This window comes from Carassius carassius, chromosome 36 (assembly GCF_963082965.1).
Source record: "Carassius carassius chromosome 36, fCarCar2.1, whole genome shotgun sequence".
In the NCBI taxonomy this organism is placed as follows: Eukaryota; Metazoa; Chordata; class Actinopteri; order Cypriniformes; family Cyprinidae; genus Carassius; species Carassius carassius.
Window position 1 is genome coordinate 3,188,802 of NC_081790.1, and position 19,756 is coordinate 3,208,557.

The 19,756-nt window shown below is 33.3% G+C and overlaps 3 protein-coding genes across 10 annotated transcripts in view; 1 reads left to right on the forward strand and 2 right to left on the reverse strand.

The window, feature by feature from the left end:
• Window positions 1–6,121, forward strand: part of LOC132116922 (rap guanine nucleotide exchange factor 1-like) — a 37,313-nt gene extending 31,192 nt beyond the window's left edge. For all 8 annotated transcript variants that reach the window (XM_059525817.1, XM_059525816.1, XM_059525815.1 and 5 more), the window contains 8 exons: window positions 900–1,085; window positions 1,156–1,240; window positions 1,357–1,451; window positions 2,463–2,541; window positions 2,628–2,729; window positions 2,850–2,947; window positions 3,765–3,893; window positions 4,700–6,121. In XM_059525817.1, the coding sequence (XP_059381800.1) occupies window positions 900–1,085; window positions 1,156–1,240; window positions 1,357–1,451; window positions 2,463–2,541; window positions 2,628–2,729; window positions 2,850–2,947; window positions 3,765–3,893; window positions 4,700–4,850 (925 nt within the window). In that variant the 3' untranslated portion in view covers window positions 4,851–6,121. The remainder of the gene's footprint in view (window positions 1–899; window positions 1,086–1,155; window positions 1,241–1,356; window positions 1,452–2,462; window positions 2,542–2,627; window positions 2,730–2,849; window positions 2,948–3,764; window positions 3,894–4,699) is intronic.
• A 3,815-nt stretch (window positions 6,122–9,936) lies between these two features.
• LOC132116629 (uridine-cytidine kinase 1-like) lies at window positions 9,937–11,902 on the reverse strand. Its single transcript, XM_059525481.1, has 7 exons — window positions 11,770–11,902; window positions 11,336–11,476; window positions 11,086–11,182; window positions 10,828–10,970; window positions 10,372–10,466; window positions 10,224–10,272; window positions 9,937–10,136 (listed from the first exon to the last, which is right to left on the reverse strand). The coding sequence occupies exons 1-7, from the start codon at window positions 11,900–11,902 to the stop codon at window positions 9,937–9,939; spliced, it is 858 nt and encodes a 285-aa protein (XP_059381464.1).
• Window positions 11,903–12,839: 937 nt separating this feature from the next.
• On the reverse strand, window positions 12,840–14,432 carry LOC132116630 (DNL-type zinc finger protein-like). The gene is made up of 3 exons (XM_059525482.1): window positions 13,989–14,432; window positions 13,749–13,888; window positions 12,840–13,089 (listed from the first exon to the last, which is right to left on the reverse strand). Exons 1-3 carry the CDS (start codon window positions 14,268–14,270, stop codon window positions 12,927–12,929), a joined length of 585 nt encoding a protein of 194 aa, XP_059381465.1. The 5' UTR covers window positions 14,271–14,432; the 3' UTR covers window positions 12,840–12,926.
• Window positions 14,433–19,756: the final 5,324 nt, after the last annotated feature.

Consider the following 19,756-nt stretch of genomic DNA (forward strand, 5'->3'; position numbering starts at 1 on the left):
TTCTAAAGGATCATATGATAGACTGATGTTACATGTGACACTGAAGGCTGGAGGAATGATGCTGGAAATTCAGCTTTGCATCACAGGAATAAATTATTATTTTAAAGTATATTCAAATAGAAAATTATTATTTTAAGTTATATAATATTTCACAATATTACTGTTTTTTTCTGTATTTTTGATCAAATAAATGCAGACTTGATGAGCAGAAGAAGCTTCTTTCAAAAACATAAAAAATAGTAATGTTTCCAAACTTTTGGTCTGTACTATATATATATATATATATATATATATATATATATATATATATATATATATATATATATATATATATATATATATATATATATATATATATATATATATATATACTTTTAATTTGAATAGCTGTATTTTATGTAACATTTAACAATTTGTTTAATGTTTTTGAAAGAAGTCTCTTCTGCTCACTAAGGCTGCATTTATTTGATCAAAAAAAAATACAGTAAAAACTGTAACACTGTGAAAAATTTATACAATTTAAAATAACGTTTTTCTTTGTGAATATATTGTAAAATGTAATTTATTTCTGTGATGTGCAGCTGTATTTTCAGCATCATTCCTCCAGTCTTCACTGTCACATGATCTTCAGAAATCATCCTAATATGCGGATTTGCTGCACAACAAACATTTGTCATTATTATCAATGTTGAAACAGTTGTGCTGCGAAATATTGTTGTGGAAACCGTGAATAAAAAAGTTCAAACATTTATTTGAAGTAGAAATCTTTTTCAACATTTTAAATCTTTTTACTCCAAATTTTGATCAAATAAATGAATAAGTCTGAATAAAAATGTTACTAACCCCAATCTTTGAGCAGCAGTGTGTGTGTGAGATTGATTGCCCTCTCTGTGTGTCAGTCTGGTGGAGCTGACCGAGGACATCCTGAGGCAGTTGATGGATCTGGTCTTCCGGCTGGTCTGTAATGGAGAGCTGATTCTGGCGAGGGTCCTGCGAAAGAACATCCTCGATAAAGTGGAACAGAAGAGGCTCCTGCGACACATGCACATGCTCAAACCTCTCGCCGCGCGGGGCGTCTCTGCCAGGTAAAGGTCAAAGTTCAGGGGTCATCGGGACGGCTCTCATCTGTGTGTTTAATCGTCTTTTTCTCCACAGGCCCGGCACGCTGCATGATTTCCGCAGTCATGAGATCGCCGATCAGCTGACGTTGCTGGACGCAGAACTGTTTTACAAGATTGAGGTAACACACACACACACACACACACACATAGACACTGTTTTACTTGATATAGATTTGTGAGATCTGTGAGTATAAAAAGTAATACCTGTTGTTCTCACCGTCATCTCTGTCTTCAGATTCCTGAGGTGTTGCTTTGGGCGAAGGAACAGAATGAAGAGAAAAGTCCAAATCTGACCCAGTTTACAGAGCACTTTAACAACATGAGCTACTGGTACATATCTACTGATAACCTGCTATGCCTTCAAAATGATGCATGTTCCCTATATATGCATATTGCACACAAAAATATCTTAAAACAGCATGCTTGTGTGTGATTGGCTGGATTTACGCTTAAAGCATTTTTAATTAATTGAAATCATGAAACCCATACAATTTAAAAGCAGTTTATTAAAGGTTTAACAAAAAAATATTTTTTGAGCCCTATAAAAACCCTATAAAAAGTTTAATTATATGTTAAAAAAACAAAAAACGATCAATTTAATTCATAAAACAATTTAATAATTTATATAAATATCGTATATATATATATATATATATATATATATATATATATATATATATACATATATATATATATATATATATATATATATATATATATATATATATATATATATATATATATATATATATATATATATATATATATATATAAAGAAAGAAAAAATATTAATATGGCCCTTCGAAGTTAAATTTTTTATTATTATTATTTTTTCCACGAGAAATTCTGTGTTGGCTGTTGTAATGTTTCTTGATTTTAAATTGAATGAAAATTTATTATCAAAATTATGGTGTTCAAAATAATGCGTCAAAGATTAAATTAAATTCATATTTTTTTAATGTAATCAAATTCAAATGTAACAATTCCTTTTATTTTTATCAGAGAAGTGATGCAAAACAGAGTTTTTTTGTTCAAATGAAAACATGAAAGACAATATTTCAGTATTTCGCTAAAAATATTAAATAATATTATTTACTATGAAAAGTATGTTCTACTGTACAATAGCAATATTTGTCACAATTTCTTCAAGTTAAACTTAACTTTTAATTTGACCGGCTGTGATCAGGAATTATAGTTTCTGTGTGTATATGATATGACAATAGTTTTTTTATCAAACTGTAACTCTATATTTCACCCTCATGCCCTTCTACATATTTCCCATAATCACTCAATATCTCTGTCGTCCATGTGAAGTGAAATGTGATTCCTCCTGTCCACTAGGGTGCGCTCTATCATCATCCAGCAGGAGAAAGCTCAGGACAGAGAGAAACTGCTGCTCAAATTCATCAAAATCATGAAGGTAACACACACGTCACACATGTGAACATGACCAGACCAGACAATCTCTGTTTTCTGAGTGATTTAATGGTTTTGTCTCGCTCGTAGCACTTGCGGAAACTGAATAACTTCAACTCTTATTTGGCGATTCTCTCGGCGCTGGACTCTGCACCAATCAGACGACTGGAATGGCAGAAACAGACGTCTGAGGTCAGTCACACCAGTCTGACTTCCTTCTCACTGCCAAAGCTAACACAACGGAAGAAAACCACCCAATCGTAGCCAATTGTATGAAACACTTTTTTTCACATCTGTCTCTGTTGTTTCCAGGGTTTGGAGGAGTACTGCACCTTGATTGACAGCTCGTCGTCCTTCAGAGCGTACAGAGCGGCGCTAGCAGACGTGGAGCCTCCATGCATACCATACCTGTGAGTTTGCGTTTAAAATAAAACTAAACTGTACTCAAATGAAAAACAGAACTGAAGTGCTTAATAAAGAAGGCTCTTTCAGCCTCAGACTGCTCAAACTCCACTTTTGAGAGTCAGAGAAGCACAAAATTCATGCCACTGAATTTTGACCTGCATTTATTTTAGTATTATTTATGTGTATTATTATAGAATGTATTATTATTTTAAATGGCTTTTTTAATTTGTATATTTTCATTTTAGTTTTACGTTTCTGTAATTTTTTCGTGCTTTTGTCTTTTTTTTTTAGGTTTTTGTTTCGCTTTATTTTTATTTAATGCACTTTAGTCATTTTATTTCTTCAACAAACTGTTTTAAGCGCCATTGTTGTTTTAGTATTATGTATTTATTCATATTTTAAATTACGTTTTGATTTTAATACTTTGAGTTTTATTTTTAATTTAATTTTAAAATTTTATTAATTTTGTGCTTTTGTTGTTATTACATGACAAAAAAATGCTTTTTTATTTGTCATTTTATTTTTTCAACAAGGCAATATTTCCCATTTTCATTTTTATAAGTATGAACTTCATTTTCATAAGTTCATTTTATTATTTTATTTTATTTCTTTTCAGCTTTTTATTTTATTTACTGAAAATTATTTTAATAGTATTTGTTAGCAATGCACTGACATGCACATCTGATGTTTTCTACAGATCTACCGAATTTCAACAACAACAAAAATTATCAAATAAAATAAAGTAAACATCCAAAACTGCATTAATCTGGTGTATATTATATATACATGTAAAGTTTTTTTTTGTTTTGTTTTTCCTGACAGGGGTTTGATCCTACAGGACTTGACATTCGTTCACCTCGGAAACCCGGATTTTATTGATGGTAAAGTGAATTTCTCCAAGCGCTGGCAGCAGTTCAACATTCTGGACAGCATGAGACGCTTCCAGCAAGTGTGAGTAATCTGCTGGCCTGAAACCCAGCAGTCCAAAACTCTGCGTAGACTTTGCTCTTACAGACTTGTAGATTGAAGCAATGGAGGCATGAAGAACAGTGGTCAAATCAAAAATCATTTATTTAATTAGTTAATCATGAGATACTGAGTCATTATGAGATGAGATAAATCAAAATTAAGACAAACAATAATGGCAGGCATATTTATTATGGCAAAATTGATTGACAGCCATGATTAAGACAATAAGTAATAATTGACATGAAAAGAACAAGTCAAAGTTATGAGATACAAGAGTGAAGTGAAGAAAAGTAGAAATTATGACAAAAACAATTATGACAAAGTTAAAATTATGACATTAAAGACACCGTTTTTACATAGAACCTCAAAATTATCATTAAAAGTAATTGACATATGTCGAAATTGAGATGATGAAATTGACAAAAAACCAAGTTAGTAATTTTTGACCAAGTCGAAATTGACATTAGAAGCCATAATTATGACATAGTAATTAATAATTGAGATGTTGAGTCACTATGAAATAAAGAATCAGAATTAGGAACAATTATGGCCAAAAAAAAAATCTATATGATATAAAAAGTAGTTTCCCTCCATATATTTTATTGATCTGGAACTATACGTTTATTTTCAATTTTTTAATGCAAATTAATATGAATTAGTTTATTATAAAATGTATTATATTCATATTTAATGTTGTATGCATTTCATATATCAGTTACAGGTTTCACTAGTAACGGATTCAAAAAATTGGTTCCATTATTAATTTGTATCTTTAATCGTCTCTGTAGACACTACGAACTGAAACGGAACGAAGACATCGTCTCGTTCTTCAACGACTTTAGCGATCACCTGGCAGAGGAGGCATTATGGGAGCTCTCGCTCAAGATCAAACCACGAATCATCTCGCGGCGCAGGACAGAGCGCGAGGAGAAGACCTAGAACCTAAAATCTAGAACCTCAGAGACAGTTTACGGTGAGACCTGAACCTCCTGCAGAACCTTGGGAACCCACACTAGAGTTCTTAATCCGGTTCTGGAGCTGATATGGGCTGAACCGACACACGCAGGCTCCTATTTGCACCAATAAATTGAGACATGGGCAGTATTTTTCCCTGACTGTTGACTTTAAAAACTCAGGAGGGGAATCCTGATTCAGTATAGATATTCAGATATGCAATCGCGCGCACACAGAGGACCCCAACGCTGTGATATAAAGCTAAATCCTCACAACTTTCTATGTTTGCGTGTACTGATGTGTGGCTGTACAGAAAGACACAATCTAAGAGGGCTTGGTTGATTTGATATTAAAACACTGTGCCTGATGGAGTGAGTTTGTGTTTGTTTGTCCCGCTCAGACGTACCGTTCTGACCTCTCAAAGGTCTATTGATTCAACCTACGATTCGCCCGTTTGGAAATGGGTCACTTGGGAAACAGGCAGACATGTGTGCAATCTTATAAGCCTTTTATAAGGAATATTCACTGGTCTGTTGAAATGAATATGTTTTGACAGACGCGTTGAGTAATGGACTATTTGGACTAAATTAATTTGAAAATTTAAAGAATGAACTGGACGTTTGGACTCATTTTTCACATCGTCTTGCTATATTGTTTTGTGTGTGATCATGTGCATCCCTCATTATAACCGTTTACGCTGTCACATGACTGACAGTTCCTCGAATTCCAAAAAAATCGTCAAGAACGTGCTTTTTTACCTTAAAAAAAAATAAAATTTACATTGTGACATTATTTTCATGACTATTTCTTTTCATGCACATTTACTTCCCAATTATCAGTAGCTTGCAAAATGCAAATAAATAAATGATTACATAAAGAAATTCAAAAATGCATGAATATTAAAATATTAATGTTAATTTAAAATCAATTTAATGAGTAAAATCAAGGCTTATTAAAAAGTAATGTGCATTTGTAAGGCACAAACATAATGGTAGTATTTGTTGTACTGTGGATTAAATTAATCCTAATTTAAAGGGGGAAAATGGCTCAAATTCATAAAACAAAAACATAAATTAAAAAGAAATTTTAATTGTCCATATAGCATTTATGCAATTTTTTCACAAGTTTACATGAAAATATTTTTTTTAAGATTCAAACAGAAAATCATTAAATTATTCAATGCATAAAAAAGATTTACAAATCACAAAGAAAAGTGTTCATGCTTTATAAATAAGGTTGGAGCTATATATACATATATATATATATATGTATATATAGGTCAAAGATTAAAAAAAGGGTTTAAGCATAAAAACAAAGTGTAATACTGCTTTGAATAGTTGTTGTTTTTCCCAAATTTTTTCCCTAAAGTTTTCTGTTGAATTTAATTGCATTTTTGTTTTTAAGAGGAAAATATACATATCAAAAATGTTTCCCTGATTTACAGAAGACAGCCACTAAAATGTCATACAGTGTAACAATCTTGTCAGGCATATTTACAACAAAAATTTAATCAGTTTATGACATAATAAAAGACCCCAAATATTCACCCCAAATATTAATTAAGTGTAATTTTACATTTTTTTTAATTTGCCATTATTCTTGGTTTTGCTAATTTTTTTTTTCATTTAAAACAATCACATTTAATATGCTCCCTTATTCTTTTTATATGTTTTACAAATCAGAATAAGCATGGTTTTTTTTATTTTTACAGAAATGTTGTTACGCTGAATGACAATATAAAAAAATTTCAACCAAATTTTGACGTTTTATTCTCTAAACTTATATGAAACCTTAAAAGTAGACACTTTACTTACATTTAATGTGCTTTCTATGGATATAAAATCACTTTTGTTCATTTCTTTTGATGCGGACATCATAATATCTTGTATATAATCTCAAGCTTAATTGTCATGAATAGTGTCATAATGCAAAAAAGGAAATAAAAAATAAACTTAATGGCTTTTTTTCTTCATCCAAATCTAATTTATATATTTTTAAGATCGTTTGTTTATTGCAAAAAATGACCTTAACATTTACCGAAGCAGACTGTGATGTCACAGAGAGGGGCGGGGCTCAGTTTGACAGCATGCTTGTGGATGTTTTTTAGTTTTTTGGGATGTGTATGATATGTTCTGTATAAATGTACATGTACAGGTGTGATGTATAATCTCCCATCATGTAGAGAGGGCAGAGGAAATATATTTTCAAACCAATCAAGTCATGCACTAAAATAACATTGAGGCAAAAAAAAAAACTATAAACATGAGGACTGAATATGCTGTGATCTCTGGGCATCAGAGAGAGTGTGTGTGTGTGTGTGAGAGAGAGAGAGAGAATATGTTTTTTCTACAGAATGTCATTATTCACATATGGGAGAAGGGAAACTGAAGCCACTTTCTTCAGTGTGTGTGTGTGTGTGTGTGGCGTCTGTGATGTTTACCTACTTCTGGGAATTTTTTTCCTGTTATACCTATGACATCCTGTATATTCAACCACCAATAAAACTGCTCTTTGTATTGTATGTGTATTTTTCCAAAACTACACTTAACACGTTTACACCTACAAAAAGTGCCATACTAGTACCAATGCTAAAAAATATATATATATCAATTTTATTTAGCATTGCATTCATTTGATCAAAGATGACAGTAAAGGCACTTATACTGTTACAAAAGAATTTCATTTCAAATTAATTCTGTTCTTTTGAACTTTCTATTCATCAGAAAATGCATAAGTTTCCACTAATATTCTCAGCACAGCTGTTTTCAGTATTGATAATATTCAAAAATGTTTCTTGAGCAGAAAATCATATTATTAGAATGATTTCTGAAGATCATGTGACACTGGAGACTGGAGAAATGATGCTGAAAATACAGCTGCGCATCACAGCAATCAGTTACATTTTAATATATTCACATTGAAAACTGTCTTTAACAGTGTTCCCAGGTTTTCACATTTCGAGGGGGGTTTCCCGGGTAAAAATTGCATTCCAGGGAATAAACTGCACATTATTGGGGTTGTTTCTACCCGTGGACATGAAACAGTGTAAAAGTAAAGAAAACCTCTGTACTTGTCAACACTGGTTTATAAGTTGTTAGAATATTTCACAATATTACTTTTTACTGTATTTTTGGGTCAAATAATTGCAGCTTTGGTTGAACAGAAGAGACTAAAACATTTTTCTAAAACACTGAAAAATCTTTCCGACCTAAAACTATTCAACAAACGTGTATCTTGGAGTATTATGTAAATATCACGATCACTGAATAAAGTAATCAATCTGTATCAAGTTACTATAATGCTACTATCACGTAATAGTAATACCATGATTTTCTGAGGATATTCTTTTTGTAAATTCAGGATCGGTATTATGGTACAATACTAATAACCAATAAAATGTTTCTCAGACATACACAATGGTATTTAGGTGTAAATAGTCATTTAAGTACCATGGTATTTTCATTTTTATAGTGCTTTTCATAGTACTATGAAAAACTGTGTTCAAATAAATGAAATGAATCTGACACTATTTCTTTAATCAAACACGATGTAAAGTGTACAGAAAAAATATTTATTCACATAAGCATGCTCTCTTTAATGTTTAAAAAAAGGTTTGTTTGTTTAAAAGAAAAAATTATAAATTTAATTACAAATAAAAAACTTGTTTAAGTTATTCACAGAACATTAAAAGAGACAGATCAGTGATAATGAGATTAATATTTTAAATACTAAACTATCACTGTATTTCACTAGAAGTATTTTACTTCATTTCATGTCTTATCCTGACCAAACAGGAGTTACACCCTTACAAAGCTCTGAAACTTTATTTCAGGTGTTAAAAAGTCATTATACTTGATAAAAGTAACAAAACAAGTTGACTTTTATATTGTACAGGTGCAAATTACCTTAATGAAACGGATCAGGCAATGAAAAACAGACTGGTCTGATGAACATTGAGTTTACCCTGTTACAAATTATTATAAATATCGTACGAGTAGAGATTAATGTGATTAGCATGTGAACTGTGACATACAATGTTTTATATATACAGAACTGTTCCTCTTTGAGAAAGTTGTGACTACAGGTTAAAGTTCACGCTGAGGGTCAGGTGACTCAGATTAACAGCACAAGGCATTCTTAAAGGAATAGTTCACCCAAAAGTGTAAATTTGCTGAGAATGTGCTCACCCTCAGGCCATCCAAGATGTAGATGAGTTTGTGTTTTCATCAGATTTGGAGAAATGTAGTATTGCATCACTTGCTCATCAATGGATGCTCTGCAGTGAATGGGTGCCGTCAGAATGAGAGTTCAAACAGCTGATAAAAACATCACAATAATCCACAAGTAATCCACACCACTCCAGCCCATCAGTGAACATCTTGTGAAGTGAAAAGTTGCGCGTTTGTAAGAAACACATCCATCACTAAGATGTTTTTAACTTCAAACCATTACTTCTGGCTAAAATACGAGTTCATAATCCATAATAATGCTTCCTCCAGTGAAAAAGTTCATCACCTGTTCTCACATCAAAATCTTACATCTCACTTATTCGTTTAGAACTGTTCTGGACTGTTTTCATTTGTAAACCGTGCTTGATCAGTGCATATTTCTCTCCTGATTCAGATGAGATGACTTTTTCCTAGGGGAAAACAATATTATGGACAGAAGACTCATAAAACATCTTTATGATGGATTTGTATCTTACAAACACACAACTTTTCACTTCACAAGATGTTTATTGGCTGACTGGAGTGAGACTAGATTATTGTGATGTTTTTATCAGCTGTTTGGACTCTCAATCTGACGGCACCCATTCACTGCAGAACATCCATTGCTAAAAAAAAAAAAAAGTGATGCAATGCTACATTTCTCCAAATCTGATGAAGAAACAAATTCATCTACATCTTGGATGGCCTGAGGGGGTGATAATTTTCATCAAATTCAAATTTTTGTAAAAAATATTCCTTTTAATTCTATGAAAAGAAAGCCTGACGGAGAATGTGTGTTGGAAGCATGCAGAAAATTCAAGCTTTGGGTTTTTTTTTGATCATATGACTCTCTTGTGTGTGTGTTAATGTGGTCGTGTGCTGGGCTCCAGTAGGGGACGTTTCGCCGGCATGTTCACGCCTCCGCTAGCTTTCTCACAGTGTTCGGCCACGCCCCTCTTTAGACTCCGCCCACTGACATGCCCATTGACAGAAGCTCTCTGCCATTTGCAGATGTCACCATTGAGGATGTCCTGAATATGCTGCACAATCAGGTTTATTGCCACTAAAGAAGATTCAAAAGACGAGAAGCAACAGTTTAGAAAACCAAGGTTCATTTTTCTATATGCATTGCCTTTTGACTCATATTTACCCATGTTATCAACTCCACGAGGAATTATGACATCTGCATATTTCTTGGTCTGAGGTTCGAGAGAGATTTCAGAGGTCATGAATGCATCATATAACTATAACACAACTATCCAATGTCACTTCAGCTTTTGTTGCATGTGTTTTCTCACCGGAAGGCAGAACTCTTCAAAGGCTGGTTTAACAAACATAGTGTACTGCGTAAGGATCTGCTCCAGATCTCGACCTCTTCTCATGTCGCGCAGAACTAAACACACAAAATACATGCTGTTATACACGCAACATACAGATAGAGTGATTCATATTTTATGTTTCCGTAAAATTAAAATGAAACATTTTGACTAAAAACTCAAAATGGAATAAATATACAAGTTTGGAGTCAGTAAGATTAGTTTTTTTTTTTCCAACTTCACAACTTTGCAGTGCTTTAGAATGTTTTTTTAAATTAGTAATCTTTTGAAAAAGCAAAAGTAAACACCTTGCTGTAAAAACTCCATGTAAATGTATATTTTATATTATATCAAATACATAAAGGGATTCTCTCTACTGCACAGAAATGACGGCGTGTTTGTGTGATCCGTTTGATTTAACGATAATTTGTGCATTACCTCTGCGAGACAGGCGTACGTCTGAGTCTGTGTCCACAAACAGCTTCATGTGGAACATGTCTCTGACTTCCTGTGTGTAAAACACTAGAATCCCCTCAAACAGCACCACATCAGCGGGATACACACATATCTTCTCTGACAGCCTACACACACAATCACAGTCTGTTATCAGACAAACACCTGCTATCAAAGTACACATAGAGAGAAAGTGTGTCGGTGCTTGACGTAACATTATGAGGGAAAAGCGTGTCTTATTGCCTGGAATGGGTGGCGAAATCATACGTGGGAACCTCCACCACCTTTCCTTCTACGATGTCCTTCAGCGTCTGACACATTAACTCTGTATCAAACGCATCTAAGTGGGAGAAAACATAATAGTGCATTAAAAGTGTAATTTAATGACCCTCATGTCATTCCACAACTTTTCTTGCAATGGTTTTGAGAGCATAAAGATCAAATGAGTATTTTTACACACAGTTGAATAAATCACTGTTTTTTTTTTTTTTACGTGGATGGTCAAAGTTGTACTGGCCTTTCAAAGCTTTGGCCTTCTGTTCTGGAGTGAGAACCTGGTAGAAACTGTCCTGGCTAACGATAGTGACCTTCCTCTGGTGATGATCCACCTTATTCTGACCCAAAAGTAACTGGCCTCGACTGACAATCTAGTAGTCTATTTGCAATTGGATCAGCCTGAATATCATTAGAGATGCTGTTACAAGTTGACACTAGATGATAATTCAAGGGCCTGTTGCTATTGCTATAGGTTATCTGTGTAAATTACTAAATATTCCTGTCTGTAATTAAATTCTGCATGCTGTTCTTGAATGCATTTCACTTAAATGCAATCATGCACTACATATTTAAGGCACAAAAGAGATACACATTGACTCTGACTTGGTTAAAAGGAAACAGTTGGTTTGCATGCATTAAAACTCTTATAACTGCAATATGGATCAGTTTCCATCATGCATGCAGTGTTTCGTACCTTTCCGCTGGCCGTTCCTCCGCTCACCCCGATCAGGAAAGGACGGTGCCGCGGCCAGTCGGTTTCACACAGCAGTCCGGCTGAATTCATGCTGGTACAGTAACAAAAACAAGGTTTTCTTCAAGTATGGAGTCCAGGTGAATGCATAAACGCGTTCTTTAGATGATCGATCATCAGTTGGAGGCTGTCTTGGCGGTGTATTATCAAATACCGACAGGTTTCACTATCATCCACGAACGATAAGTACTCCAATGTTACCGTACTAGTTAGTAAATGTTTAAGGAAGGGACATTTCTGTACCTACGGGGGGCGCTAGGTGACTCAGAAGGGCGAGTCTCCAATGAGGCTCATTCAAATATCATGGAGTTTTTTTTTTTTCATTTGTTGATTAGAAGGTATCATCTTTTAAATCTACAAATTTCCGAGATTGATTCCTGACATAGAAGTAGAAACCGCTTTAGAAGAATGCAGTTTTAAAGCAGCTATGTTATTATCTGCTAACGATTGTGATTGGTCCGTTTAGTGCAGCGCTGAGAAAAGTAACACGTGTCATGTGACCCGGTCTATGCGATGTTTCTTTAGCAGTCTAGACAATAATTTACAATTGAGAAATGATACTGAGAAACTTTAATTCATGTTGAACTGAGAATAGATTGTATAGAATTGAAGCAGGAAATGTATACATTTTTTAAGCCCCGCCCATCGTCCGACACCTGTTTCTGTTGATGCCATTCTACCATAGTTTTTATACATTTATATATATATATAAAAAAAAAACTCTACGAAACGAAACCTGTAATCAAACATTGTAATCAATCCATCTTCGAACAAGTAATTTTTAAGTTCATTTATTTTTAATGAACAAATATTTAATTGAAAGGGGAAAAATAACTTTTAAAATATATCTATATATATATATATTTTTTATATACATATGTAACTCGTAAACAGTATTGATTTGTAAGTGAAAATGTGGCAGTGACCACAAGAGGGGACCAAACACTTAAAAACAACTTCTCCAAAGTGATTAGATGGTTGTTTTAGTCCTTTATTAAGATGATTATTAAAAATATAACAATTATAAATGTCCAGTGATGCGGTTAACAAAGGTCAATCATGTTTTGTCTGAACGATTGCTCAGATGTGTTGGTTTTGGATCATCTGGATTATTTCTTGACACCTCCTTTATTGATTCCTCAGCAAAAATTTCCAGGGCCTCGTCCCCTTGAACTCTTTGGACCGATTCTCCTTTAACAGCCAAGATTTCCTCTATGTTTCTATATTCAACACAGAACACACATATGTCAACGTAAATATTTTGTCATAATGCTTTAGGTTTTCCAATTCTGGAACAGGAGATTTACTTGGAATCAAATAAATCATAAAAATTAGATTTAAATAATAAATCTAGCAGTACAGTACTATAGTTAGCAGAAATAATACTGCAATGTAATAGAATGATAAAATTAGTTATTCAAACTTTATTTTACAACATGTATAATTAGGTTTAAATAATAATTATTTTTTTAATAAATAATACAAATACATTTTTAAATAGGGGTTTTCAAACTGGGGTTCACTGGAGAGAAAAACAATATAAAAATAAATACAAAAGAAGATTAAACTAAATATATAAATAAATAAAAATAATAAGTTAATTGGAAATAATAAGAAATAAAATAGACAATATAGAAATAAATACAAAAGAAGATTAAAATAAGTATATAAATAAAAAAATAAATAATAATACATTAATTGGAAATTATAACAAATCGAAATAAAATGTATAAAATAGAAAAAAAAATTACACACATTGATTATTTATTTTTTATTTTTTTCGCTGAATAAATTGGGTCTTTATAAATGAAAATAAATGTATAACATTATGGGACAGCTAAAAATCATGGAGTGTGTTTAGGGCTTAAAACATCCACACCTTTTCCCCTCCAGGTCAGAAAACCACTTTAAATTATCAGCAATGATGTGGTGGTTTTTACATCCAGGACAAGTTACAATCACAACACCCTTGTGATAGGCTATCTTGGATATTTTCTTCATAGAGCGACTGGAGCACACCTAGAGACAACAAATGCAATTAAATGACTCACTGAACATTATCCAAGTAGTCAGGTTCCTCTAAATAAGAAATCAAGCACAGACAGAAGTATAATCTTACTCTGCAGGTGTAAACCAGGTGATAGTGTGTTGACTGCAGCTGTCCGATGGCTTCAGTCCTGCTTACAGAAGTAGAGAAGCTCCTGCAGAAACTCAGTCTGCCTCCGCTGTGTGACACAGAAGGCTCCAGTAACGAATGAGAGAGATGTAAAGAGGAGCTAGTTGCTCTTTTCTGTGCCTCCTCATGCTTTCCTCCAGCGGAGCTACATAATGTTATGGGAACCGCGCCACGTGATCTGGGAATTCTCGGCCTGAATAAAAAGAAACATAACCGAGAAGTCATTATCGAAACGTAACCTAGCTAACTGCTGTGTTTAAACATACGCAAGCTCTCTACTAAGGCTGAAATGTCTTATTTGTCATATGCGACTGCGAGTAGAATCACTCGTCGCTTGAGAATGACGACAGAGGCGCACAGAAGCCCCGCCCATCATGCGTATCCGCCAGTGACGCGGAAAAATATATCATGCCCAACTTTTAACTTTGTTTTGAAAATGTTTTATTCGGTTTTTTTTCACTTATGACATGTCATTCCATAGGGAATACTATTTGATTAATTTATTACTTTTGCTGGCAAAGTTTAGTATTCATAAATGCAAATACGGCCATTATAAACCATTGTTTACCATTTAAATCAGAAGTTGTTTTTTTTTTTTTTTAAATACATTTATTTAAACTTCAAACCATACAAAACAAAAAGACATAACACATAACAAACGACTATCTCACATTACACCTTCTTACAAAAAATCTGCTAAGGAAAAATCCTCCCTAACTAAAATGTAGTAAGCACCAGTTATTTAAACAAAATAGTTTGACCTTATTCGCTATAATGTATGTAAATTAATAAGTACATAAAACAATAACAACTCAACCAAGGAAAAATAACTAAAAATAAAAAATAAAAAAAGAAACTTAAGAACAATTCAAATTCCCTAACATAGGGGTTTATATCAACTGATATTCTGATATAAGGGAGAAGAAGTTAATAGCAGGGACTGTATCAATTTTCTTTAAGGATTTACAAAATAAAGAAAAGTCATTTTTTAATGCATTCACATTTGGAAGAGATTTTGTGAAACGACATTTGTGGATATAGAATTTAACAAATAGTATTATATTATTTATCAAATATTCAACTTTTTTATTCTTCATTAAAAGTCCATGATCCCATTCCAGGAAAAAAAAATCTATTTGAATAGACTTACAAATCAGCCAGTTATGTATTTCCTTCCACAAATTATGTACAATCTCACACTCAAAAAAAAGATGATCTGTTGATTCCGTCAATAAATTCTTGTGAAGGATAAATTTCGTTTACCATTTTAAAATGGATTTCTTTAAATTTAGGAGGAATAGGAAATTTCAAAAACTTAGTTCTAATTGATCTAATTTCTTGTTTGTTTAGGTTTTTTAAATAATATGTTCTTTTAGAGGACCCAGGATAGATCTCATCAATTAGAAATTTTCTCAGCAACCGGTTATTGCATTTTTTGTCACCAAAATTTATACCATTGATCTGTGTTTTATGTAATTTCGGGTTTAGGGACTGATCCAAATTATTCCTTATTATATTAATCATAGCCATTGGAATGTAATCAACTACATTTCTGTAGTCCTCCAGCGTACAAATTATTTTATATTTATTACTAAATTCCTCACATTTTAATAGATTTCCTTCTTCATTCATCATATGAACAATGGACCAAATTTGTTTTTCCAACCATCCTTCCAAGAATATTGATTTCTTCCTTCTTAAAATCACCCTGTTATTCCAAATCGGGACGTTATGTGGACTAAAGTTATGTTTGTAAACCATTTTCCAGTAGAGCAGCACTTGTTGGTGGAAGGCAGAGAATTTCACAGGTAACTTTGAAACCTCAAAATCACATGTCAATAGAAAATCTATACCGCCTAATTTTTTAAACACAAACTTAGGTAAAGAGAACCACATGTCTTCACTACAATTCAAAAACGACTGGAGCCATTTTAGTTTAAGTACACCATCCATGGTTTTAAAATCAATTGCATTTATTCCTCCCTGAAATCAGAAGTTAAGCACCTAAAATCTGTTTACAATCTGTTAAACAAGAAAGCTGTTAAATGTATTAATGTATGTAAACATTTCCATATTCCATAGCAAAAGTATGTGTATATACAACCCAAATTCCGGAAAAGTTGGGACGTTTTTTAAATTTTAATAAAATGAAAACTAAAAGACTTTCAAATCACATGAGCCAATATTTTATTCACAATAGAACATAGATAACGTAGCAAATGTTTAAACTGAGAAAGTTTACAATTTTATGCTCAAAATGAGCTCATTTCAATTTTGATTTCTGCTACAGGTCTCAAAATAGTTGGGACGGGGCATGTTTACCATGGTGTAGCATCTCCTTTTCTTTTCAAAACAGTTTGAAGACGTCTGGGCATTGAAGCTATGAGTTGCTGGAGTTTTGCTGTTGGAATTTGGTCCCATTCTTGCCTTATATAGATTTCCAGCTGCTGAAGAGTTTGTGGTCGTCTTTGACGTATTTTTCGTTTAATGATGCACCAAATGTTCTCTATAGGTGAAAGATCTGGACTGCAGGCAGGCCAGGTTAGCACCCGGACTCTTCTACGACGAAGCCATGCTGTTGTTATAGCTGCAGTATGTGGTTTTGCATTGTCCTGCTGAAATAAACAAGGCCTTCCCTGAAATAGACGTTGTTTGGAGGGAAGCATATGTTGCTCTAAAACCTTTATATACCTTTCAGCATTCACAGAGCCTTCCAAAACATGCAAGCTGCCCATACCGTATGCACTTATGCACCCCCATACCATCAGAGATGCTGGCTTTTGAACTGAACGCTGATAACATGCTGGAAGGTCTCCCTCCTCTTTAGCCCGGAGGACACGGCGTCCGTGATTTCCAACAAGAATGTCAAATTTGGACTCGTCTGACCATAAAACACTCTTCCACTTTGAAATAGTCCATTTTAAATGAGCCTTGGCCCACAGGACACGACGGCGCTTCTGGACCATGTTCACATATGGCTTCCTTTTTGCATGATAGAGCTTTAGTTGGCATCTGCTGATGGCACGGCGGATTGTGTTTACCGACAGTGGTTTCTGAAAGTATTCCTGGGCCCATTTAGTAATGTCATTGACACAATCATGCCGATGAGTGATGCAGTGTCGTCTGAGAGCCCGAAGACCACGGGCATCCAATAAAGGTCTCCGGCCTTGTCCCTTACGCACAGAGATTTCTCCAGTTTCTCTGAATCTTTTGATGATGTTATGCACTGTAGATGATGAGATTTGCAAAGCCTTTGCAATTTGACGTTGAGGAACATTGTTTTTAAAGTTTTCCACAATTTTTTTACGCAGTCTTTCACAGATTGGAGAGCCTCTGCCCATCTTTACTTCTGAGAGACTCTGCTTCTCTAAGACAAAGCTTTTATAGCTAATCATGTTACAGACCTGATATCAATTAACTTAATTAATCACTAGATGTTCTCCCAGCTGAATCTTTTCAAAACTGCTTGCTTTTTTAGCCATTTGTTGCCCCCGTGCCAACTTTTTTGAGACCTGTAGCAGGCATTAAATTTTAAATGAGCTAATTAAGTGGATAAAAGTGTAAAATTTCTCAGTTTAAACATTTGCTACTTTATCTATGTTCTATTGTGAATAAAATATTGGCTCATGTGATTTGAAATTCCTTTAGTTTTCATTTTATTAAAATTTAAAACACGTCCCACCTTTTCCGGAATTCGGGTTGTATATATATATATATATATATATATATATATATATATATATTAATGGAATATTATTATTAAAGATTATTTATTATTAAGAAAAATATCTTCTCAATAAATGGTGAGAGGCAGATCACGGATTAGTTTTCAGTCGCTTTATATATTTTTGTATTATTAAATTTAATATTTAGCTTGAACTTTGATATGCAGATATTTGATTCTTTTTAATAAATAAAATAATCCTACAACATTTTCTCTATTGCTTTCCTGCTCAAATATTATTATTTATTCTTATATTATTTATATATTTTAGGTTGATATAGATTATATGGTCCAGATAAGCTATATGACTTATATGATGATTTCATAGTATGTCATAGTAACTTTGCATTATTCAACAGTTGTAGCTCTTCTTGATAGCTCTTAATGTTTAAACATATAATGATATTCTAGGGAACTGTGTGCTTCTGATTTTATAGCAATAGTTTGGACAGCACCCTTTTCTATTGTAACTTGACAATGCCTCTGTGTATAAGGCAAGGTTCAAAAACAAGGTTCAGTCATGTGGGAGAACTTGACTGGTCTGCAGTGTGACTCATCTCCAAACACCAATCATGTGTTCATATGGGTGCAGTCAGTTTAGACACTTCTAAAACTGTTCTAATAGAGATGGAATTTTATTTTTTAAACATCAATTATGAAAAAGGAAACTCTTTGCTGCCACAGTTTTGGAAGTGCCTTTTTCTGTTCTAAAGAAGGGGGTGTCCTAATACTTTTGTCCACAAATCATTGGTGTTTGGCGATGAGTTTTTGGCTCAAAGTCTGCATTTAAAGTCACACCAGACGTGTTCAGCTGGGATTCTGCAGACCAGTCAAGTTCTTCCACACCGACTGAATCAATCATTTCTTTTTTAACCTTGAATTATATTATTATAAAAAATATTAAATGTAATACTCCAACGTAAAGTTACACCTTTAATGGTAATGAGCAGAGCCAGAGTTTTTGTTTTTGGGGATGGTATTTATTTATTTATACACAGAGAGTAGACTTTACGATTGGTTTGTGTGTGTGTGTATATATATATATATATATATATATATATATATATATATATATATATATACATACAGTACAGACCAAAAGTTTGGACACACCTTCTCATTCAAAGACTTTTCATGACTATGAAAATTGTAGATTCACACTGAAGGCATCAAAACTATGAATTAACACATGTGGAATTATATACATAACAAAAAAGTGTGAAACAACTGAAAATATGTCATATTCTCGGTTCTTCAAAGTAGCCACCTTTTGCTTTGATTACTGCTTTGCACACTCTTGGCATTCTCTTGATGAGCTTCAAGAGGTAGTCACCTGAAATGGTCTTCCAACAGTCTTGAAGGAGTTCCCCGAGAGATGCTTAGCACTTGTTGGCCCTTTTGCCTTCTGTCTGCGGTCCAGCTCACCCCTAAACCATCTGGATTGGGTTCAGGTCCGGTGACTGTGGAGGCCAGGTCATCTGGCGCAGCACCCCATCACTCTCCTTCTTGGTCAAACAGCCCTTGATGCCTTCAGTGTGACTCTACAATTTTCATAGTCATGAAAATAAAGAAAACTCTTTGAATGAGAAGGTGTGTCCAAACTTTTGGTCTGCACTGTATATATATATATATATATACATATATATATATATATATATATATATATATATATATATATATATATATATATATATATATATATATATATATATCAATTAAATTGAAAAGATTCGTTAAGCCATCAGACTAGGGCTCAAAGAGTCTCCAGCCAATCAGCCAATAAGGTTTTTATTTGTTTATTTATTTTTATTATTATTATGAATGCAAACAAAACAGAGATGACATCAATGATATACAACTTTGTGAGGAGTTCACAACATGTATAAACAATATGTCAACTGAACATACAAAACAAACAAACAATTTAACAATTGCTAAAAGAAAGAGATAAAGAAAAAAGTACATGAGGGTAAGATATTAATTTATA

Bases quoted from the DNA above. Each gene is read 5' to 3' on its own strand.
- LOC132116629 (XM_059525481.1), bottom strand. From the start codon at position 11,902: ATGAATTCAGCCGGACTGCTGTGTGAAACCGACTGGCCGCGGCACCGT. The intron at 10,971-11,085 runs GCAATAAGACAC...TTGTGTGTGTAG, and splicing joins GATTTCGCCACCCATTCCAG to GCTGTCAGAGAAGATATGTG. The intron at 10,137-10,223 runs GTAAATATGAGT...AATCTTCTTTAG, and splicing joins TCGTGGAGTTGATAACATGG to TGGCAATAAACCTGATTGTG.
- LOC132116630 (XM_059525482.1), bottom strand. From the start codon at position 14,270: ATGACTTCTCGGTTATGTTTCTTTTTATTCAGGCCGAGAATTCCCAGA. The intron at 13,889-13,988 runs GTAAGATTATAC...TGTTGTCTCTAG, and splicing joins ACCTGGTTTACACCTGCAGA to GTGTGCTCCAGTCGCTCTAT. The intron at 13,090-13,748 runs GTGTGGATGTTT...TGTTGAATATAG, and splicing joins TCTGACCTGGAGGGGAAAAG to AAACATAGAGGAAATCTTGG.